The 24,548-nt window shown below is 38.4% G+C and overlaps 1 protein-coding gene across 2 annotated transcripts in view; it reads right to left on the bottom strand.

Annotated features, from left to right (window-relative positions):
- LIN7A (lin-7 homolog A, crumbs cell polarity complex component) overlaps nt 1-23,345 on the bottom strand; it is a 144,432-nt gene extending 121,087 nt beyond the window's left edge. Inside the window, exon 1 of one of the 2 annotated variants that reach the window (XM_033118335.1) lies at nt 22,952-23,290. In XM_033118335.1, coding sequence (XP_032974226.1) covers nt 22,952-23,033 — 82 coding nt within the window. In that variant the 5' untranslated portion in view covers nt 23,034-23,290. Of the gene's footprint in view, nt 1-22,951 lie in introns of both variants that reach the window. The other variant, XM_033118336.1, reaches the window with a different exon arrangement.
- Between the last annotated feature and the right edge of the window lie 1,203 nt (nt 23,346-24,548).

Below are 24,548 nucleotides of genomic sequence, written 5' to 3' on the forward strand. Positions count from 1 at the left end.
TATATATATATATTTACAAGAAGCAGAGTACAACATTAGGAATAGAAACAGTGGAAATGTCATGGCTGTGTGTGATGTCAGAGGGGTAGTGGATGGGGGAAGGGGGATTGTCACCGTGTGAGGGATATAAATGATAAATGCCTATTACATTGTTTTGTGCACCAGAAACTAATAAAAAAATGTTTTTTTAAAAAAAGAAATATAGTAGTGTAGACCCTCCAATATTGTTCTTGTTTTTCAATTTTGCTATTCTATATCCTCTGCATTTTCATATAAATTTTCCAATTAACTTGCCAATTTAAAAAAAAAATACTGACTTTTTAACTGGAATTATTTTACATCTATCTAACAATTTGGAAAAAATTGACATCTTTACACTTTTGAGTCTTTCAATCCCATGAATATAATATACCATTCCATTTATTTATATCTTTAATTTCTCTTGGCAGTGTGTTACACTTTTTAGTATACAATTCTTGCATATTTTGCTAAATTTGACTGTAAATATTTTATGATTTTGATACTATTGCATATATTACTGTTTTTTATTTCATTTTCCAATTGTTCATTGCTATACTATAGAAACACAATTGATATTTTTATGTTAATCATATCTTCTCAGCTTACCAAAGTCACTTTTTAGTTTTAGTAGTTTTTTTGGTAGATTTTGTAGGATTTTCTACATAATCATTTTTGTCTCTGAATAAAGACCGACCACTCCAGCTTCTTCTGGAACCATGTTCTATTTTGAGCTCTTATTACCGTATAGGCTCAGTCTTTTTTTATTTGTCATGTTCCATCTTGACATAAATCTTTTTCTTTCTGTTTGAAAGCCTCTATCCTACACTCTTTACAAACTGAATACTTATTCATGCTTCAGATCTCAGGTTAAACATAACTTCCTCAAGGAAACATTCTGTAGGACACTTCTCTATGTTATCGTTTTCATTCAGTTATTTTTCATTAATGTAGCCAACAAATATTAACTACCTACTATTAAATGCCTACTATGTGCCATGGTTCTTTCATAGTACTATCTTTGCTTTCTAGTACTTATCATAATTGTAGTTTTACATTTAACTCCATGATTATTTGACTATTATGTTTCTCTTATAGATTGTTAAGTTTCATGAGAACAGAACCATGATTATTTTTTGTTCTCCTTTGATTCCCCTGTCTAGCTGAAGGCCTGTAACATGGCAGGTATCATTAAATGTTTACTGAATAAATAATGAGCCAAAAGAAAATACCTGCCCAGAAGATGGAGGAAATATTTTGGGTTAGGGTTGGCTGACTCAATGCTATTCAGCACACACTGCTTAAAAGACTGTTCACTAAGTTTATAATCATAATTCAATCTTTGTACATGAAAATGCACCAGAAATATTTTTTATCATAATTTTAAGGAAGTTCTAGGAGATGAAGTTTGGAGGTTGAGTTGTAGACTGTAGCATGAGGAGTTAATTTTAAAATTCAGAAATAAAACATTTATTTTGGTAAAAACAGATGCTGCAACCTCATATTAGATTTAAAAGTAATTTGATATTACTATGTGTAGTGTCAGATGGCTACTAACTTATCAGGGTGATCACTTCATAAATTACATAGATGCCTAACCAGTATGACGCTGTACACCTGCAACTAATATAAAGTAATATTGAATGTCAAATATATATATGTAGATTTATATATATAGTTATGGGATGTAAAGTACAGCCTAGGGAATATAGTCAATAGTACTGTAATGGTATGTACAGTCAAATGGGTAGTAGACTTGTTGGGGTTATCACTTTGTGAGGGGTGTAAATGTCTAATCATTATGTTGTTATGTACACCTGAATCCAATAATAAAAGTAATTTTATATTTTCTTGACAGATGAAAAAATTTTAATCCCATAAACCACTAGATGTACTTAAAATTATAGTTGTATTATACCTTTACTAATTCATTACTCATTAGGATCTAATAGACTCAAAATAAACAGGCAAATGCAACAAACTTGAAATAGCCTGGTTTTGTTTCATTTAAGAGAAGATTAGATAAAATAAGCTTAGTTTTGTTTTATCTTTTAAATAAGAGAAGCAAGACCCCAATACTTAAATCTAAATACCAATTCACATTTTCTTAAATACAAAACAAATTACTCATACATGAACATGTTTAATTTGAAAGGCATTATTTTTCAAGCGATATTAATATAAACCACTGCCGACATAATTTACTGAGTGGTTTTATTCTATCTTTAATTATACATACACCGGATATCTTATCTCAGGCGCAAGTACTTCATCACATTTTATTAATGCTTTAAACATATTTATTTTTGTTACATTTATCAAGGGTATCTCAGATAAAGAAAACATTTAATATGTCACTCTTAAGAATCCCCTTTCTTCTGCATGCATCTCACTGTCAATGCTCATTAATGCATATAAACAATGCAAAAGAAAGAAGAAATTATTGTGTTGGTTTATTAAGTACTGATTGAGGTAGCCTATGTTTTTTTGATATTTCAATAATAAAATGCCAGTTCAAGTGCCATACAAGCTCAAAAAGCAGTGAGTGAGAAAAGCACATCATTTACCTGAAAGTCATTGTTTATTTAAAGGCATTGTTCTTCTCATGTATGAGGGTAAATGATGTATGTAACATGTGACAATTACATTCAAGGAACATTTTAAAATTAATTAGATATGAAATCGATACGCCTACGCTTATCATGAATCTCAGATCTCTTTTTAAAAATCCATTCTATAGAAAACATGTCATATACCACATTTTAAAATTGAACGAATTTTAAAAGTTACTCAAATCAGTCTCTTGAAAAGTGCAAAAGGAATTCCTTTATGTGAGTTGACTCACTATACTTGCGTTTCTATTATCACACCAGCCAATAAGTTGTAAAATTCAAATAAGCATTTTAAGAATCCCAAAATGTGAATAAGTGTTATTGCAGTCCAAGAAAACATAAGAATAAAAAACATGTGGGGTTTTTTTGGTGAAAAAAGTTAAGATTTATTGTTTTCATTTGCAATTAAAATGTCAAATGCAAGAATTCACATAGCAAGGAGTCAGTTGAAGAAAACACAGGTGCCTAATTCACGAGCTACAAAAAACAGTATAAAGGTGACCATCTGGGGAGAGCTGGCTGACTTAATTTTCCTAGGAGCTTACCGTCTGCTCCACATTTTTCTTCCAAACTCCACATTCTGACCTTGAAAATGCATCTATGTGTTTTGCTACATGCATTTGTTACATTCTAAACATAAATGCATGGTAGACCTTATTACGCAAAGAATATTAATACAACAAAGGACATATCGTGTTGTATTTTATTTAATCTCAGTGTGCTGATTATTTTTTAAAGGTTTTGTTTCTGGTGGTGATGCCTTTTCAGCCTTTCAGTTGTTCTATAAATTCCTACACTTTCCATGATACACCTGCAAGTGCTGACAAGCACAATTCTAAGAAACGAACACTTCTTTGATAATGGTGGTTCACTAGAAGGCCCAAGAGGTAGACTTCTGAGAATGTCAAATAGAGGAGGTGGGAATCTAGGATTATAATCCTGATGTGAAGACAATAGATCCTCATGAAGTGAAACTCACAGGAGGGATGACAAAGCTAAGACAAGGAGGAATTCCTGGCTTGTCACAAAACACTGATTGCACAAGTACCCTGAGTACGTCAGGATTTCTGAAGGAAGTATCACAATTTCCTACCATGGTAAGTTAATATGCTGAGCAGAACGACTCTTTTTACTTTGGCTTTCTTTTTATAACTCAGCCTGAATACTGAAATGATGCTCCTCATCCTAACAAAAAGTACTTATTTTCAAGTACTTGTTGCCGTATCTTCTCTAAAACTAGTCTTTTGCTCAATCCTGTACTTTTATAAGAAAAATTATCTGTAGCTACTACTTCTTCAATAGCCCTAATTTGTGCTCTAATCATTTCAAGATTGTTCTCCAGCACTATATACTATGGAGTGTCTGTGCTTCTGAAATTTGTTTCCAGCCTTTAATACTTTTCCCAGTCTCACAGCTCCAATTTTTACTTGTTCTTCCCTCCTGTATCCTAAAGCTCATTAAGTGCTAAGCTGAACTCATCAACTTCTTGAACCAATATGTTTCCCCTTTGACTTTTTCCTTTTTTCCCCTATTTTCACCACCTCTTAGTCAATAAGGCATAGCTATTACTATCTCTTCTTTCCTTTCCATTCCTGTAACTCCTCCTCAAATTCAGGTAAGGTCATCCAGATTACAACAATAATACAGTTCAAAATTGTCAAACTGTTCCAAAGAGTAATAGGGTTGCTTGAACAAAGAATTCCGTATTCCACAGGACTTGGAGATTCACAAAGTATCTCACAGGCTTACAGTAAAGGAACATCTTTAAGTGTGTTGAACCCAATGTTGGGAAACCCGCTACTTCCTAATTCATTTATCATGGAATCTTTTTCAAGGAGCATCCAATAAAATCTCCCAAAGGGATGTTTGTAAAACACAGATCTTCCCCATCCATTCAATTCTGCAACCAATTTTCATATTATTTAATAGATATATAGCTGAGATTCTTGCAATTTTCTGCTCGTAATTTTCAAACACTCTCAGTTACCCATCAAAGAAAGCTAAGCACCCCTATCTATCTGCAACCTACAAGTTTCATCTATCTTTCATGAGTTCATTCATCTCTGTAGTTAGCCAGACGTCAAGCTTAGGATCTGTTGTACTACAACTGCTCATCTCCATATCAAATACATGTGTTGCATCAAATAAATGTGTACCATCACTTAGCAATGAATCAACCTTTCACACACAACTGTGGTACCATAAGCATCTCTTTAGACTTAATGGTTTCCTGATGCTCTCCAAACTTAGTTGCTGAAGAAAAATATATTTACTTTCTTTTCTCCATGATTTGAAAAAAATTGCTATAGATAATTAAAGCTACCTGCACCAAATATTTTTAGCAAACTAATATGTCATATTGAACAGTTTCTCTGAAAAAAAGGCGGTATGAGGTGCTTAGCATAATTGAGTCTACTGGGGAATTGGTGAGTGGATGTGAAGAATGATCATGTATTATCTGTGATCACTTCATTTTTTTATTTTTAACCATTTTCAAAATAAATATTCTTATCCAATTTAAAAGAAATAGCAGCATCTATTGAAAATATTTCTAAACCATAACCCATTTTTGGTTGTAATTTTAACAAAAATGGTACGTGTTTGTTCAAGAAATATTTAATTGCACATATGCTTTGAGTCAAGCATTAGTTGACAAAAAGCAGTCAACAAGATGAACATGGTTGTTACTACAGCATATAGTTCTTACTATTCTTACGGACACGAAAGTTTCAAGCATGTTGAGTATTATATCTTCCTCCAGCTACTATACTATTTCTATGCTCCCTTTGAAGGCAAAAGTTCTTGAAAAAGTTGTTCATACTGTCCCTAAAATATCTGTTCCTAGCCCCTTTTGAACCTACTCCAATGAAGCTGTCACTTGCTATTTTAACAAGGTGTCAGGACCACCAATGACCTCCACACTGATAGTGCAATATCCCAGGTGACATCTTATCTCACCTATTAGCATTTCACACAAATTATCCTTCCCAGCTTCTTAAAGGGCTCATTTGTTTGGCTTCTGATCACCACACTCTTTTGGTTTTCCTCCCTGGCTGGTGCTTCCTCATCTTCTCAACCTTTAAATGTTAGAATTACCCAGAGCTGAGTCATCCAACTTCACGTCTTTTCATCCTCCAGATGGCTTTAAATACCCTCTATATGTTGATAATTCCCCTATTTATATCTCCATCCTGGACTTTTCCCTTGAGTGCCTGAATTTTACATTCAGCTGCCAACTCAAAGTTTTCATTTGGGTGTTTAATAGATATTTTAACATGTCCAAAATCTATAATCCTCCTAGACTAACCCTTTCCCCCTGTGCTCCTCTATAATCTTTCCAATCTAAGCAAAGTGAAGCTCCGCCTGTTCAGATTCTCAAACCAGACACCTCATTCATCCTTGACTGCTTTCTCTCACATTCTATATTCAATCTTTCATCAAATCCTGCTGGCTAAGTCTTCCAGTTGTATCCAAAATTTGACCACTTATCACTGCCTTTCCTGCTCCTAGCCAGATCCCAACCATGTTCATTTCTGATCAGGACTCTTTTAATTACTTTCTAATTAATCTCCTTGTCTACCTTTGACCCCTCGGTCAACGTAGCAGAGAGAGCCTGCTCAAACTAAAATCCCTCCTGTGGCTTTAATATTTTAGAGTAAAAACCAAAGTCCTTAAAATAGCAAACCTCAGCCTCATATAGTCCACAGGCATAACAGCCTACCTCCTGTGCTCGGCTCAGCTCCAGGAAAACGGCCACGCCATCTTCCAGAAGGCGCCAAGGTGACCCTGAGCAGCGAAGGTTGCAACTTCTGACAGCAGACTGCGCGGAGACCTTACTGCGTCGGGCCCTCCCTGCCTGGACCACCTCAGCAGCATGGGAAGGAGCTGGGGGCTGACCTTCTCTGGAGGTGGCTGGGCTGGACCCAATTTTCAGGCTGGGATGGCCAAAACGCACCTCAAACAGATGGGCACGAACGAGGTCAGGTCCCCGGGGGCTGGGATCCCTGAACTGGAGTGAAACCCCTCTGAGGCTTGAGCCAAGGGGTTCCTGGGCTCACCAGCCCCCTGGAGGGCTAGTCCCACAGTACCCCAGAATCACCAAGACTCCCAGCTCCCGGCTCCCAGCCTTGGACTCCTGGAGTTGCCTGTGTAGCCTTGCAGCACCTCATGGCCATTCTTGGGGATTCACCTTCAGGACCTGGGATTCCTAGGACCATCCAGCCAAAACCTGCAATCTGCCCCTTCCCCCTCTGCTCTTCCCAGTAATAATTAATAACTAAAATGATATCACTTGTCAAAAAAAAGTTTTTCAAAAGTATCTCTTTGACTTCATCTTTTACTACCTATCATTTCCCTTGTTCACTCTGTTCCAGTCACACTGGGCTCATTGCTATTCCTATAACACTTTTAGAATATTATTCACACAGGGTGTTTGCACTTGCTGTTTCCTCTGACTGGACCAGTTTTCCCCAGTTATCATCAGGGCCAACCCCTCATCTTCTTACAGCTTTTCTTTTAAACATCTAACACATGATGCCTTCTCTGGTCCTCTATGTAAAATCAGCTACCCCTTATTTCCTTGGCTCTCTCACCGCCCCCCAATCCTCCTTCATGTCTCCTTACACTACGTATAATTATATGAAGTACTATGTCCTTACTGGTTTATCTACATCTTGTCTGCCCTCCACCACCCCCCCCACCACACCCCCGCTAGAATATAAGCTTCACAAGAGTTGAGATTATGTCTGTTATGTTCACTACTGCATCTTCAGGGCCCAGAACGGGCTGGAACATAGTAGGCACTCAATGAATATTTGTTGAGTGAATGATGGAGTGAATTTACAAAAGGGCATTAGAAGATGCTACAGAAGCATAAAACAAAGGGATCTAACCTAGAGTGAGAGAACAAGAAAAGATTTCTTGAGGAATCTAAAATTTGAGTGCTAAGAAGACAAGTAGGAGTTTGTCAGAAAAATGGAAGAAGAGGGAGTGAAGAGCTTCCCCACAAATAGAACAATATTGCCAAGAGCCTGAGTTCATTTGTTCATTCAACAAATATTTATTAGACCTGTACAATGTACCAGGCTGTGTTCTAGGAATTTGGGACATCAGGAGTAAAGGGAAAAGATCATATACAAATCAATATTTGGGATACGATCAGTTAATAAAAATGTTATAAAAACAAATTAAGCTGGGCAAGAAAATAAAGATGGAAGTAGGGAATAAAGACTATTTAGAAAATGGTGGCTAACCCTTCTGAAGAGGTAAAGTTTGAGCAGAGACTGAATGAAGCTCAGGATATGTTTGTTATCTCAGGAAAAAGCATTTCAGGTAAAGGAACAGTGAATTCAGGAGGGTATGTTTATAAATGGAAGGAGCTCTAAAACACTGGCCTTAGAGAGTGGTAAGAGGGAAGCTGGAGAAGAAAACTCTAGAATCCCACTCTAGAAAACCCAGCAGTCCAGCCATATTAAGAATGTGGGACAATGGGAAGCCACTGAAGAGTTTAGTGCATGGGATGGCATGATCAGATTATTAATATCTCAGAAAGATCAAAATCAAATATAAGTCTCACCCCCAGTTCCTGGATGTCTTAATACTGAACACCATGAACTTCCTTTCACGTTCAACAGTCATTTCTAGTATAACCCTATAGAAACAGATAAAGTGACAATGATGCTACTTAAGTGATTTTGTTCCTGTATATAATACACAAACATGGCTTTATAAATAGAAGTTTTCAAATTTTTCAAAACTTTAATATAATTTAATGTCAGTTTATTTTTTAAAATCTTCTTTTAGCATTCTTTTCTCATATTTTTCAATAATATTGTTTAATAATCACCTATCCTTTTCTCAGTGTCATGTTCTTATAGCTTTTATTCTTTTAAAATATATTTTAATAATTATAGATATGCTAATTTTAGTCTCTTTGTGATTTCTTTTACATCAAGATATTTTTCGTTTTTTAGACATGGCTCATTTCGCTCTAGTGTGTTGTGAGACATTCAATGTTCTATCTTTTCTTGTTTCTAATGTTTAATTGTGAGCACCCCTTTGGTAGGGACTGTTTGTCTATGAAAAACCAATGCAGCTAGATGTTTCTTAAGAGTGTTGTCATTCATTTTACTTCCTTTAGTCTGTCCTAGCCTAGGATTCATTTTATGTAAGTTTCCTTGACAGAAAATTTCCTGAACCAACTCTGTGGCATATAGTCATGCTCCAAGTTAAGTAACAAAGTTTGGGGTGTGGTTATAGTGTTAATCTCAGCCCTAGCTCCTGCACTGCCCCCAGCCCTGGGCTTATTTCTAAGTCTGGGACCACTTGGCACCCTTTTTGTCTCCCTTTCTCCACTTCTACCAAGGTGTCAGCTCAATACCACTACCATTCCGGCCTTCATTTCCTTTTTCCCTTCCGGCACATGGACACTACCCTTTTTCATTTGCAATCTAAAGTTATCGATTTTTAATGGTTAAATTGTATCTAAATATCTTGATGTTTGTAAAGGAAGAGGTTCTGTGTTAGCTCAGCCTGCCATATTGCAGATTCACTCAAATTAGTCTCTAAATATGATTTTAATTTGAAATATGAGCAACAACATAAAGACAGTCTGCCTGACCAAACAGTTACTCAGATGTGCAAATAAGTACCAAAAATTAGCCAGGCTGCAAAAATACTTTCAAAGTCTTTCTTCCCAACTGTGAACACAATTTCTTACTCAACTAAGTTAGTGTGAATCACAGCTCACACAGGATGAGTTAAGTTTGCAAAAACAGTAATAGTAAAGGGTATAGAAACCTATCCAAGCAGAGAGGAAAGTGAGCCAGACTGGCTCACTCACCTGTGGCAGAACATGGGCAGAAGAGACATGGGTGCCACACGATTGGCTAAAAAGAATTCAGCTAACACATTTAATAAATTGATGAAAGTCCAAATGTGAGCTAGCATGAACTCGCATAGAGCTAACATAAAACTTCTGGGAGTGGCAAACACTCACAGGCTTTTTTCCTCAAACTTTTACTGGGAGCTCATGAAAAAGAATGGATCAGGTCAAAACTAGAGGTGAAGACCCATTACAACCAGGAGAAGGTAAAAGTAAAACCTCTCTATCATAAGAGAGAGGGAGGGGGAAGCAGGAAACAAATCTGTTTCCAGGATCCTATACCAATACTAGAAGAGGTCCCCTACCACTGGGCAGGGAACTCTCCCACACAAGACCCTCCCACTATGAAGGCAGAGTTTAGTCTGGTAGACCAAAGAGAGGCAGGATCCCTGAAAACCAGGCACAGGGCATTCCTGAGACTGAGGCTGGGCCAGGACGACGGAGGGGCCCCCTTATCCCTCACCACCAGGCTAGTAAGTACCAAGTAATGAGCAATAGCAGCCTACCCCGGGGGGAGGTAGAGAGCAAAGAGAGAGAACCCCCTGGGGAAACAAGTTCTCAAAGAAGACACATCTAAGGAGGGAGCTCCTCAAATGGTTAAATATTACAGAAGGTAAACATAAAAGACATTTTCTCTTCTCTATTTTTTTTTAATGCTCTAAAAGAACAGGTCGGTAACATTTTCTGTAAAGAGTCAGATAATAAGTAGTTTAAGCTTTACAGACCAAATCGTCTCTATTATCGCTACTCAACTCCGCCATCGCAGCATGAAAGCAGCCATAGATAATATGTAAATGAATGAGCATGACTGTATTCCAATAAAACTTTACTTATGGACACTGAAATTTGAATTTAATATAATTTTCATGTGTCACAAAATACTATTCTTTTTAGTTTTTCAATGACTTAAACATGTGATAAAACCTTTCTTAGTTCATAGGCTGAATTTGATCTGGGGGCTATAGCTTGTGATCTCTGGTTTAAAGTAAAATTAATAGCAATGAATTATGGATTTATAGCTTAGGTACCACAATAGCATAAATAATGGGAGGGAGCAATTGGAAGTTTGTTGTTGTATACAAATTATATTATTTAAAGAAAGACTGTTAGAGGTATATACTGTCAACCCATTATTTATGCTATTGTGGGCTATCTCAAAAGACAAAAAAAGACTTACAGCAAGATTAGCAAATTCCTACACCAATATAAAATCACTAAAGTGTTATCTGAATATAAGACAATCAATTAGTTAGAGCTCCTTTACATTTGGAAAATTGATAATTTACTAATAGGAAATCTCATTTTGAAAAATATTCAGGAGAAACTTTTAGAAAAAAAGAAATGAATTTTCTTTTAAATCTCTTAAGATAATGGAGAGCAATCCAAGTGAAGAAGCTTTGAAAACTTGTTCGTACATATAAAAGACATTGGAAAAGACAGGGCAAGTAAATATCTCAGCATTCCTTCAGTAATATGCATTGTTTTACTGCCTTATTTATTTTATCACCCACTATTCCTTTACAAAAACCCTATTTTGTAGAGAACATATGCTGTACCAAAGAAGGAAAGGAAATGAATCCTATATTTTTACATTAAAAATGCTTTACCATGAATAACTTTAGGCTTAAAGGAGTAAGTTTTAGTTATCTGCAAGTTTTACTTAAGTGGGAAATCTCTTGTACCTTTAATGATAGACAAATATGGCATTACTTGGTCCACTGAAATCTGTATTAAAATCCTGAGGTATGTAGTTTAATGATGATGCGTAAGCAGAGAATGTTTATGCCCTTCAGGACATTTAGAGTTAATCTTGAAGGAAAATTTCTCTTCGTGACTGAAATTCAGGTTCTGTTATATTACCCAATCCCTCTTAATTATCCTACTTTGAGGTAAAGACTGTAAGAGAAGGGGATTTGGGGCTCTGTTATCACTTTTTCACTCCCTTATGTGAGCCTGTCAAAAGTCCAGGTCTATGAAGGAGTTTTGTGTGTGTATTACAGATCACTGAAAGGTAATCTGAATATCACAGACATTATCTTCTGGGTCACTGGCACAGCATGGGAAGAAGAAACAGAATATTGCTAGTACGTTCTTATAATTCTATCTGTGGGTATTTTGCTCTTTAGTACAAGGAAATGCATAAACCCCATGAATAATAAGCACAACCATTTATTAAACACATGCTAGTTTCCAATGATTGTACTAGACTTTTAAAATGTATTGCTTAAATTAATCTTTACCAATGTTAGTATACATTTCTTTTATAGTATATATTTCTTTTATTTCTCTTATTGGACAAAGTTCTTTCCCTTTTGTCCAGGGCAATATACTGTCCTTGTGTGCCTCCTACCTGTCTGCCTGTTTCTTGACGCCTTTGCAAGCACATCTGTGTCTGTTGCCCCTTACAAAGTTCAAGTTCTTCAAGGCTTGTTACAGAGCCATGCACTTGCTCTCCAGAGTGTAGCATAATGATTAAGCCCAAGGCCTCAGGAATCAACCAACCTGAGCTCCAATTGCTTTATTTAGCCTCTTTAAGCCTCAGTTCCCTCGTCTTCAAAATACAAACAGCATCTACCTCCAATGTTTGTTGTGAGGACTAATTGAAAGGAAACATGAAAAGCATTAAGCACAATGCCTGGCGTATTGTAAACGCTCAGTGCGTGCGAGCTATTGCTAAAATACTCAAACTATGTTGTCATCAATTTTTTGTTTAATGTCTATCTTCCCTAGACTGCAAGCTCTAATCCTAGCCCTTGATTTGGGACTCGGCACATAATAGCCTCTCATTCACTTTTCCTTGAATGGCTAACTGAAGGAGGAATCAAAGGAATGTGTCACCATGCAAAGTGGATGTCATTATTCCCATACTAAGAATGAAAGAAATAAAATGTGGAGAGAGTAAGCAGCAGTCTAGGCTTCTATAGATAGTAAATGGCAGAATTGCAAATTCAAATCCATGTCTAGCTGAATCTGAAGCTTGTGCGCTTTCCATTTATTGCACTGGGAAAAGTATATGCCTTGGGGAAAAGAGGTGGACAGTAATCACTCATTACCGAGCACGTAACAACGGACAAGGCAGCGTTCTAAGCACTTGCACATGTTTTCTCGGTTAATTTTTATGGCAACCTGAAGAGGTAGAGATCATTATTGTGTTCAGTTTTACAGATGAAACCGGAAGTACAGAGAAGATAGTAACAGGCCAAGGTTAAATAACTAGGAAGAAGCAAGGATAGGCAGGATTTGAACCCAGACACCTGGATCTAGAGCTCACACCCCTGACTGGCACATCTGCCTATTTCAGCGTCATGTGATGCTTTGCAATTAAACAGCACTAAAAAGGAGTCAAAAAGTCACTCTTTGTTGTATTTGTTGTATTTCCCCATCAACTTATACTTTAGTACACTTTTGATACCTGCGTATAAATAGAATAAGATAAAAACGCTGAATATCTACATAAATTCTAGTCCCTTCCTGAACAATTACTGAATCTTAAAGTCTATCTGTAACAACTTTTCCAATTTGTCAATTTCCCCTGTACATTTCCCAGTAATCCAGTAATAGGATGTGCACTAATTCCAGGAAGGCACCCAATTCTAATTTTGAACAGAATAAATGTAGGGAATTGTTTCTTGAATAAAAATATGTCATCTTGTATCTTCCACTCACTTACCTAGTTTTAACCCTGAAATGATGCAATATATGAAGACAAACCACTAATTTATTCAGCACACGTTTGAGAACTTGTATTTCAGACGCTGCGATAGACAATGGGTATGCAAAGATAAATATAAATATTTATGGTGTTAGAGTGACAGCAATGTAAAAAAAATCAATCTTGTGTGGTAAGTGCTCTTCGAATTATGAAAAATAATATTGTTGAAGCATAAGGAAAGAAGAGATTTTGGGAAAGAGTGGGTTGGAAAGTTAGGGGTGTATACAAGAAACTTTTTGTTTTGACCTCCAGGCATCTCCAGATACTTCCTGCTTCGAGAGAATACTAAAATAAACAGGGTCCCTGCCTCTTAGTTTGGTCTGAAGACAGCCAGCATTATCTGTCCTGCCCTCTGGCAGTAGGGTAGGAGTATGTGACTTTAGGATTGAAAGAAGAAATATGAGTGGTTACTAGGCCAGGTCTGTTTTTACTTTAAACCTAGTGTTTAAACTTTAAAACTTATTTAAAGCCAACATTCTATGAGATCCGTCTTGTTTTTATCATTTACCATTTTACAAATAAGAAAATTGAGATCCAATATAGTGTGGGAACGTTGGAAGTTGCAGAGCTAGTAAATGGGAAAGCTGGGATTCAAATCCAGGCAGGCTGACGTTGGAGTGCACGTTTGCCATTCGAAGCCACGCCTGTTCCAGCCCAGGACTGAAGCACGATGGTTTCACCAAAGTCAGGCCGTGAAGTGTAAGGTGGTTGACTAAGGGGCAGTGTTCGCTGGGCAGTACCAACAAGGGCAGTGAATAGCCAGGGCTGTATCCCTTTCCCCGTGAATGAATGAATGAAGACCACATTCATTTCCACTAAATTGTATCTCTTTTACCATAACATTCTGTTGTTTTTTTTTTTTTTAAAAAAGGCCAAAATGGAACCACTTTTGCTAAGCCATATCACCAAATCAAAACTTAACTAACCTAATTACAATTTAAGCCTCTCCAATCATTTTAAACCAATCATTCTGGAATTTCCTGATCAACACTACTGAGGTTATACACCTGATTAAACCCCCTGCCTTCCCCTAAGGGAAGCTGTCCTCGCCTAAAATACTTAGTCACACCTCTTTCTGACTGTAAAACCTTTCCATTTTGTACAATTCATAAGCATGCTTTTCTAGTTGCTAGATGGGATGCTGCCAGATTCATGAATCACATGATAAAGCCAAGTAGATCTTCAAATTTACCCAGTTGAATGTTCTTCCTTAACACTGCCTTTCAAGCTTGGTATAATTTTAGGATACTGAAATGGTTGGCCAAATCATTGGCTATTACTCTTAGTTAAATGTCAGCTGTAAAAATCTTGTATTGCCCTCATCCAAAATATTGATAACAATGTTGAATAGGACAGAGAACCAAACTCACTTGGGTAATGTTTCAACCACTAGAAATCCAAGAATGCAACCATCCACTTACCTCCACATTTTCCATAAAGCTTCAAGGCAGTTGTGCCATCATGAGTATAGTGTGGCTATGGCACATGCCTAAAATTTGACGATGCCTGTTCTTAGTGATCCCATGTAGGTTCTGTGGGATTACCATTTTCTTTTCTAAATGCTGTCGATGTAAGAAACATCTAAACTTGTAGAGAATTTTTGTAAAAGTTTATTTGAGCCAAACTGGCAACATATAACGGGGAACAAGATTCAAATGCTCTGGAGAAAAAGAATTTTGCAGCTTATTTCATGAATTTAAAATTATGAAGGGAACATAAGGACGATTACATGAAGGTGGGAGAAGGCAAGGCAGAGACTGGATTACAAAATAGTAACAAGATTATGTACTTTTTTGAGGGTGGTTATGGCTCATTTCAAAAGTGTGTTAACCTAGATGCATAGAAGCAATGGACAGGGCTTGCTTAAGACAAAGATAAACCTTTTACTAAAAGGTTATAGGTCTTGGGTGTGACTACCCACCAGGACCTGCACAATTAAGAATCTATGATTAGATCCCTCAGTGAGGTTACTTTCCTTAGAACCACTTTTTTCACCTACAGTGCCAATATTCCACTCTTCTATTAATATGCCTAAGATTTTTCTGCCAGGAGGCAACAAGTAGACTAAGCTATAGTTTCTTTTCTTAAAACATATTTGTCATCTTTTTGGAAGTCAGAATATTTGTCCATCAGCAATTACTGCTTTTCTCCAATATTCCTCAGAATCACTTTCGGCAGTCTCTCAGCCATTTCCCCCAATTCTCTTGTAACCTTTAAATAGACTCAGCTATGATTTGATTTATTTTTCCCATCTAACTTGGGTGTTTAAATTTTATAGCCATTCTGTGATTCCCATTATTCTATCCTTTTGTGGTTAAAGATAGTTCTTTGATAGAAAATAAAAACATATTTTATACTGAAATATCATAATTACCATCACACTGGGTAAGTAAACAAAAATAGCAGAACCAGTTGGACTTGAAATAGCTACTGTGTTTCTAGGGGGGAATGACCACTGATTTAAATTTGAAGTCCTAGTTTTCTGTCCAAGACAATTAACTATCTGAGTATAACTTCAAAATAATTTTCAACTCAACAATTTTTTTCACGTAGTCTTTGACCATATTTATTTTTATTAGGCAAGTCTTCAAATTCAACTAGCACATTACTTAGTAAAACTCAGTCATAAAGCATTGATATAATTAATTTAACTTTTTAAGGTTATGTTCATATTTGCCATCACAGAGTAATTTCAAATTAAATCCACTTTAACTTGTTTATCAGGACATAGCTCTATCATTCCACCATTTGTGGTTCAAAAATAAATAAGATGAGGCAGTGTGGCTTATTTGTGTGTGTGTGTGTGTGTGTGTGTGTGTGTGTGTGTGTGTGAAATTCTGCTGGAGCACACCTCCCCCTATTTTTACCTTTTCGGTTGTATTCTGGCATAAACTTGCCTGGTTCAACTAACAAGTTAAGACGGCAGGTGGATGCAAGCAATGCAAGTAGGGCTGCAAATACCAACGCCAGCACCTCTCATCCTTTCTTGGCCCTGGAAAGCATTCCATTTTTAGGCATCTGCTACACACACATAGAGAGGCAAAGCGACAACCTAAGGTAGGTATTGCTTTTGCATTATTATAGGTTGGAAGGTTTTTGTTTTGTTTTCTTTTGCTTGCATTAAAAATGAATCCCAGGATACTCGGTCCAGCTAAATCAATTAATTCATTCATTCAACCAATGAACACATGCTGAATGCGCCAAGTATGTGCCAGACAATGTGTTGCAATCTCCATAAATCCAGCATGGTCTCTGACCTGATGAAGACTGTATTCTAATAGAAAAATGTCAAGGCTTTAAGGAAAGAACTCCCTCCAAGAGGTACTGGCTTTGCACCTATAACACCATCCCTAATATCCAGTATACATCTTCCCATTTGATACTACCCTCAAAATGTTCCATTTTTCCCTACTAAATAGCAAAGCCGTAGTTGTGATCCCTGAAAAAGCACTCCAAAAGCAAAAGGATTTCATAAATTACCAGAGAACACCAAATCATCCCAGGGCATGGATAGCTGACACACCAAATGGGAAGGTATTCACCAGATTTATTTTTATTTTTCTGCAGGCTCTACAATATTTTCTCAATTCCTTTTCAATTTCAAAACTGTGTATCAGACTCTCATTAAATGCAAAATACCCTCTTTTAATAATCAAAACTCTAGAAATTTGGGTCCTTCTCTTTGCAACTTTTCATTTATCAAAGAAAAGAAAATAGTAGTTGTGACACAATTCTGGCTCCTGGGAAATGTTCTATAACTATATAGTGCAAAAGGAAGCACTCAAATATTGATTTGCAAAAAATATATATTTTTTTAATGTTTAATCACGCCTACAGAAAACATGAGAAAGCAAGCAAGCACTTAAAGTTTATAGAACAAAACAAATCTGGTTGCTCATGTGAGAAGGCTTTAGGACGAGAGCCATAAAATATAGTCAGCCCCTCTCTCTTTCCTGCCTTATCATAACCACCAGGGTATGTATCTTTAAAACAACATAAGAACTAGCTTAATTTTTACTTTCCATCTTCCTTAATCTCTCCTCATGTTGAGAGAGAGAGAGAGAGAGAGAGAGAGAAAGAGAAAGAGAGGGAGAGAGAAGGTTGAAACCCTTTTGGACTGTGAGCGAAAGCAATTTTCAGGCAAATACAGATTTTATAAAACTGGTGAATACAGCTGATTAGAAAAGCTATAGGCTGCCCAAGGCTTGAATTGGAAGATACATAAAGTCATAAGCTCTGCATGCCTTGAAAAATGAAAAAGGAAAAGAGGAAAATTTTAATGTATAACAAATTCTATGAAAAGTGTGGCACCATGGGATTTTCATTTGCATTCAATTTTTGCTCTCATGTTTTTTTTTGTGTGTGTGTTTTTTTTTTTTTTTCCATAAGGTTGAAATCCACAGAATAAAAGCTCTTGGTGTTATATTAGAATTTTTAAAGGATAAAAGGTTTATAATTTAAAAGGGAAAACACATCAAGATTTGTTTAATCAACAATTTAAATTATGACTTATTTTAAAAGCCAAGACATCAAGATTTCCATTTAAATGTTTGCAAATTATCCAAGTTGAATTTAACTCACAGAAAAGTTAGATGACTATGACACCAACATATAAGCACCTAGATTCAGACTGTGATAGGCTATTGATCGCATCATAAGCAAAGTATCAAATATTTTAAAAAAACAATTTTCATTAGTCCTAGAAATTGTTTTAATTATCCATTTTTTCTCCAAGAGTTGCTTTTATATTATTTCTTTATAAGCCATTATTTTTAAAAAGCCATTCTGCCTAAAATTGGGAGGAGGGAATGTTAGCAAAAGTAAAATTTTAAAGAATTCTGTTGTATTACCTTTTTCTGACCTTGACATAGAAAGTGAAGGAGAGTTGGAGCTATGGAACTTAAGAAAGTGCCTAAATCCATGAAGTGTTTTACATAGTGAAGTGTTCCCATGTTCTTTGTTATGAAGGTGCTAAGTATCATGGATTGTAACCTGTTTTGTTCCCTTGAGTTTAACTGAACGTCATTTCTAGTTTTAGAGACTAAATAAAATCTGGGCAACCTAACCTCTGGTGTAGTGAAGAACTGCTGTGAACATTTTAAATTCTGGAAGAGAAGATTCCACACTAATCTCCTTATCTGCATCTTCTCTTTGCCACAAGGGTAACGTCCAAGTGCTACTTTCTACGTCTGTCTAATATAAAATATTAGACTGAAAATGAATTTATCTCATGACCACTTGGATTCAACATGTAAATTTATGCATAGTGATATGTAAATTACAGTGCTCACTGTATCTTTGAAAATTTAAATATAAAATATGATGTTTTAGCGTAGCAAAAAGAAGCAAAAGGCTGATCTATGGATTTTCTTGGTATACTTATAACCCAATTTCCACCCTAGGGTACATACTTAGAGTGTTATTATTTCTTGGTAATTTTTCTTTGCAATCATTATAGATGTATTAATGGATGGTAGCCAGTCTTACATTTGGAATTGCTTTTATACATATTCTTCCCTCTATCCAGAATACTTTTTTCCTAAGGATCTTATTACTATATTAGGAACGTTTATTTTGCTTTCTCAGTGAGTCTTCCTTGACCAATACTATCTAAATAGGTACTTCCCTATTGTTCTCCATTCCCATGTCATGTTTATGGTCTTGAGAGCACTTCATACTTTCAACTAATCTAAAATCCTAATTATAAATTACATTATCTGGCCCCTGGCTACCAATTTCACACATCCCATTTTGCACCAGTCTCCTCTGTGTCCATGTCTTCATGACGATTTCCTGGATGTTCCCAGGATACACGTGTGAGGTTCTTCTCCTGAGCACATTCCCCCGATATCTGCGAAGTTTGCTTCCTCACGTTTTCAGGCCATTTCTCCAAAGTCACCAACTCATAGGGCCTTCGTTGACTATCATATTTCAAACAGCAATTCCCATCACTCTCCTTGACCCAGTCTTCTTTTTCTCACCAGCACTTATAGTTGTATACGTATGTGCTCAGTGTGTGACTCTTTCATCAGCATGTAAACTCCATTAGACTTTATCTATTTTGTTCATTACTACTGCCACATTCCTTAAAAGTCTTTGCCATAAGGCTGTCACTCAGTACTTATTTGTTGAATTAATTAATTAACTCCTTACTTATCTGTTTCCCCCACCAGACTCTTAAGGACCATAGAGCAGAAACATTACTTCTGGAATTCTATAGCATCTTTTATATAATAGGTGATAAATGAATATTGATTGAATGAATGAATGAGTGTGTGTGTGTGTGCGTGTGTGTGTGTGTGTTTAATCTCTCTCTCCTGGTAGACTCTAATTAGCTCCCCAATATATACTAATCCCAGAGTAGGGTCTCACATACAGTAGGCATACAATAAGTAAGTAAAGAATCCCCAGGACTGGGACCAGAATGAATAAGAACTACTCTGGTCATAGCCACTCAGAGGCCTCTGAGGTCTTAATGGCAGATGGGAAAGACTTCAGGATATGCACAGAGCAGGGCAAACCTTAAGCCACCCTGATCATCTTTCCTGGGCCCAGCTTGGTCCTGGGAAAGGCTCGCTTCACTTCCCAGACAAGACCCAAGAAGCTAGCCCAGCCTTCTGAGCTTCTTCCTTTCAGATCATATCTTTTGAATTCTGGGAGTTGTAAACCTTAATTTCAATCCCTAGCTTTAATTTGTTTGCTTAAAACCTTTGCCCTGAAGATTCCAGATAAATCAATTTATGGTGCCAAAGGGCATCAAACAAGAAAAATTAGATTGTAGCTTAAAATTTCCCACTACCTAGAATAGTAACCTTGAAATCATTTCTTAGCCTAGCCTAGCTTTTTTTCACGTTATTCACTTGAAAAATGAAGATGCTAAAAAAGATCCAGCAGCTCTCAAATTATGGATTATGTATTCAGGTTTGCAGAGATGTCCTGGCAAGGCTTTGTCAAGCATCTACTTTCTTTCCTCTCCTCTGCCCATTTGCTACAATCCCCCTTGGTTAATAATCACAGCCTTGGTGAGCTATGGTTACTGATGGGAATTGACAAGTGTATAGGGAAAACGAAAGGTAAAGAACATACTGGCCTATGTTCTCCCTGCCATCCTTCCCAGGGCCAAAACGTTGTGAATCTATGAACTGCACCTCAGTCACTACTAAATCCCTACATTTTAACAGTGCTTAAGTTACTGCAGTCCTTAGTTCACTGACACTAACTTACATTAATTTGTGATTTTCTACTGTAATCAGGGACTATGTCAAGCCCTGAGAATACAAAGATGAGTTTAGAAATGGTCTCTGCCCTCCAGGAGCTCTAGTTAATCAGGAGACAGATGCAACAGAGTGTGAGAAATGTTTTGATGGGGCCAAAGCAGCAAGTGACTTCAGAGCACAGCAAAGGGCATCAAAACAACCCGGGAGAAAGGGGTGATCCAGAAAATCTTCCAGTAGGAGACCAAAAACTGAGTCCTAATTATAATTAATCAAATGAAAGCTACACAGCATCAGAATCATGTAAGCCAAACTCCTTATGTAGCACAGAGGAAAACTGATGCCCAAGGAGACTAACTAACTTACTCATCCAAACTGAGTATCAGAGTTACAACTAGGACCCAGATAAGTATTATAGGGCTGCCTGTTTTAAGAGACTTTCCTTTCCTTTCCTTTTATTTCAATTTAATTTAATTTAATATTTTTGGTAGGAAATTGCGGCCAATAACCCATCATCTATAAATTACAGACTGCAGTGAGCTGCTGGTGAATTTATTCAGATACATCCACAGTCTCACCCAGCGTTGCCTCTTGAGCTACTTTACTGCCTGAAACTGATCACACTGGGAAGGATAGGTAGTCTGGCTGTGAACAAGAACAAACTTGAAGAATGGATCTTGGTCAGATTGTACTTCCTTTCCACAACTGAGCGAGGCATCTAAGGGCTAAGGTAAAACCAAAAAGGGAAGTATTTTCAGTAGTAGGCAGTAGTATAGAAAATTGCTCAGGTATGCAATTTTCCTGGAGTTTTTTTTTTTCTTCTTTTTTTCTTTTCTCCTAACGTAGTCGTTTTACTTGAGATATTTAAAGACTGATTTAGTAATGGGACAATATAAGAGCTCATTACATTAAAACAGAAATACTTAGGAAATCCATAATTTCTAATAGCTTGCCATCTGTTTGGCTCTCAGCAGCAATGGATTTGTCCTGTTTAGTGCAGATGATGATATCTGGGTGAAATCATGGATTATACAATGGATTTCTGAGCTCTTCAACTACTTACTGTTATTAATTTACTACTTTGCAAATCAACATTTCCCAACCTAAAATCAATTTTTTTTTCAACTCTTACGCCAACTAAGGTTGCTATGGGCACCACATAACATCTGTTCTGGCGCCAACAGATTGCGTTAAAGTCACCCACAATCTCTCCAAATTAAAAACCTCATCAAGTTCACTGGCTTTTTCACTGTACTCGCAGCAGGATGCTCTTTTGCCTTGCCTCACTGTCCAGTTTAATCCACTAGAAAGACTATGTTTAGAGGCACATCGAACTAAATCGTTTTCGTCTGAACACACCATTTCTAAATGGCCGCCCAGGGTCTTAAATTCGGCCGCTGCGGAGGGGGACAAGCAGGTGTCCTCCGCTGCAGGGTCTTGGGACTAGAGCGCCTTCACAACTGGACGTCGGGAGCAGATAGGAAACCAAACACACAGGGACAGGTATAACCTTTCATGGGTGCAGCAGAGAAACCCCGATCACAGCAGAGGACTCCATCCTCAGGCAGGGGGAGGTCCTGGGGAGGAAGCAAACTCGCTTTCCCCATTCAAGTCAGCAGGACGCACAGGGTCACAGGTCAGAAGTTGAATTTCAACCCAGCCTGCGCTGCATCCCAGCGCCTTCCGCGGCCCGGGCACCGCGGTGGCACCGGATAGAAGAGAAGGAGGATGGCTGGGGCAGGGGAAACTGAGTTGCCACTGCCAGAAAGCTGGCGGCGGCGGGGTCAGATGCGACTCCCGCAGCCTTCGGAGCGCGAAGCCGGGAAGAACCCGGCTCCGTGGCCGCGATGCTGCGCCCTCGGCCGGGGCACGGCTGCCTGCGCCCCGCGTTGCCCTTTCGGCGGAGGGCAGCTCTCCACTGCCGCAGCCCAGCCGCCGGGCGCCCCAACACCAGCCGCCCCTGGTTGCGCTCCGTCCGCCCCAGGGTGGCAGCCTAGGCACCCATAGCCGGACCGACCATCGCCCCCCGGCGCACCGACAAACTTCCTTCTTCCTGAACCCCGGGCCGCGCTGGCTGGCTGGCGGTTTCCCCGCCAGGCTTTCCAGGTCTCGGGTGTGTAGGCGCCCCCGCCCGGCTCGGCGAGCTTCCTCCCTGCCCCTCCGCAACCCCGAGCCCCGGGAGCCTAGCGGTCCCCGCGCCTCCGCTCCAACAAAGCCAGCGGCCCAGAGGCGACCCGGCGAGGGGCTGGGAGTGGCTGTGGGGGCGCCAGAGTCCGGCGAAGGCACCGCTGGGCCGGGCGAGTGCAGCTTGAAGGGGCAGCGGGGACGTGGCGGGCAGAGAAAGGGGAAGAAAGTATCCTGCTCTCGGCGCGAACGCCTAGCCTTCTCCGCTCGTCCTCGCTCGCTCTGCTCCCCCTGCCCGAGCGCGTCCGCCTGTCCCGGTGGCAGTTGGCAGGGACTGAGGAGGTGGCAGAGGGGACTCAGTGGCCTGACCGGCGAGCCGCTCCCTTACCTCTGTCCAGAGTAAGCGGCTGGACCACTGTCAATGTCGCCATGTCTGCCGTGAGAGCCGAAGTGACGCTCGGCTTCAGCATCAGCAACCGCTTGTAGTGAGAAAAAGAGGAGGAGATTGGGGGCGGGGGTGGAGAGGGAAGACGGAAAGGAGGGGGAGGAGGGGGGAAGGAGGGAAGGTGGTGGTGGTGGTGGAGGAGAAGAAAGCTTGGATGGGTTGGCAGCCAGATGGAGACGCAACTGTTCCGCGGCAGGCCAGACCTTCAGATGCCGCGTGAGGCTGAGCAGGTATCGGGGAGCGACTGCGTCGCGGGTCTGGGAAGAAAGGCTCTGCGCTAGAACTTTGCTATTCCACCCCAAGGAGCACCAGACGGGTGTAGCTGGTGTGTTGCTTTCTTTCAACTTTCCACGCAAATAAAATGGTCAGAGTATACGTGCGCCTGGGGGAAGGGAAAGGATTGAAACGTGGTATGGGGGAGGGAGGTAGAAAGATGAATGTTTTTCAGATTAAGAGAAATTGTCAATCCTGTAATCCCATCACCTGGAGAGAAAATGCTTCTAGTTCAGAAATGTTGGGATTTAATTATAGTTGCTGTTAATTTCTGTTAAAGTTTCTTTTTTTTTCTTTTTTTTTAGAATGTTGACTTATAACAGTATACAAGATAACTGACTTAAGGCCAGGTTCATCAAGTGGTGTCCATTAAGTACCTGAGTATATTGCCTAGAAAATAACTTATCTTAAAAGCAAACTTCTTAAATATACTTTTAAATAAAAAACACAAAGAGACGTTCAGTCATTACACTTGTAAAACATGTACCTACATAGCACTTTTTCAGGTTGATCTATAGCCAGAGGTTATTCAATTGCCACTTATTAATTAGCATGTGTGTCAGGAACTGAGCTAGGAGTGTTACATTCCATGTGCCATGGCTTGACTTAGGGATTCAACACAGTTCCTGTTTTCTTGTAGCTCATGATCTAGTGGGACATGATGTTATTAAAAGGGTGACTTTAGAGTCAGTTGATCAGGATTCAGTTACTAGAACCTTCAAATACCGGCTACGACCTCATCATCCCAACCGACTGCTTTTACTATCTTGCCATTGTTGAGACTCTCATTTCCTGATAAAGAACTTAAGAAGTTGTGTAGCATTTGAGGTTTTGCTCCCCAGCCTATGTTATCAGTTTGGTTAATACAAACTCTTATAAAAATTTTTAAAAAAAGAAATTAAGAAGTAAATAGAAATCTTATATAAACAGAATGGTAATGACTGTGGGTTTAGGATTATAAATGACAAAGCTACCTCCACCCTCTTCCCTCTGACAGAACAGAATTGTTTTGGCTAGCAATATATTGTTTTATAGCAAAACATTGACATATAATGTATGTCACTGTCTTCTGATCACAATATGGATGATTTCTTAAGATCTTTTCCATCCATGTTCTACATTTTTCAAAAAGAAAGCAAGATTTCACCAAAGATTTGAGAAAGTCAAAGACGATTGGCCATACACCTCACAGACCTGAAAAGACATCCTTAAAATAATAGTTCAACATGCCTATATTTTCATTTAGTGTTTTAGAAAGAACCTGATC

This window comes from Rhinolophus ferrumequinum, chromosome 10, assembly GCF_004115265.2.
Source record: "Rhinolophus ferrumequinum isolate MPI-CBG mRhiFer1 chromosome 10, mRhiFer1_v1.p, whole genome shotgun sequence".
Taxonomy (NCBI): domain Eukaryota; kingdom Metazoa; phylum Chordata; class Mammalia; order Chiroptera; family Rhinolophidae; genus Rhinolophus; species Rhinolophus ferrumequinum.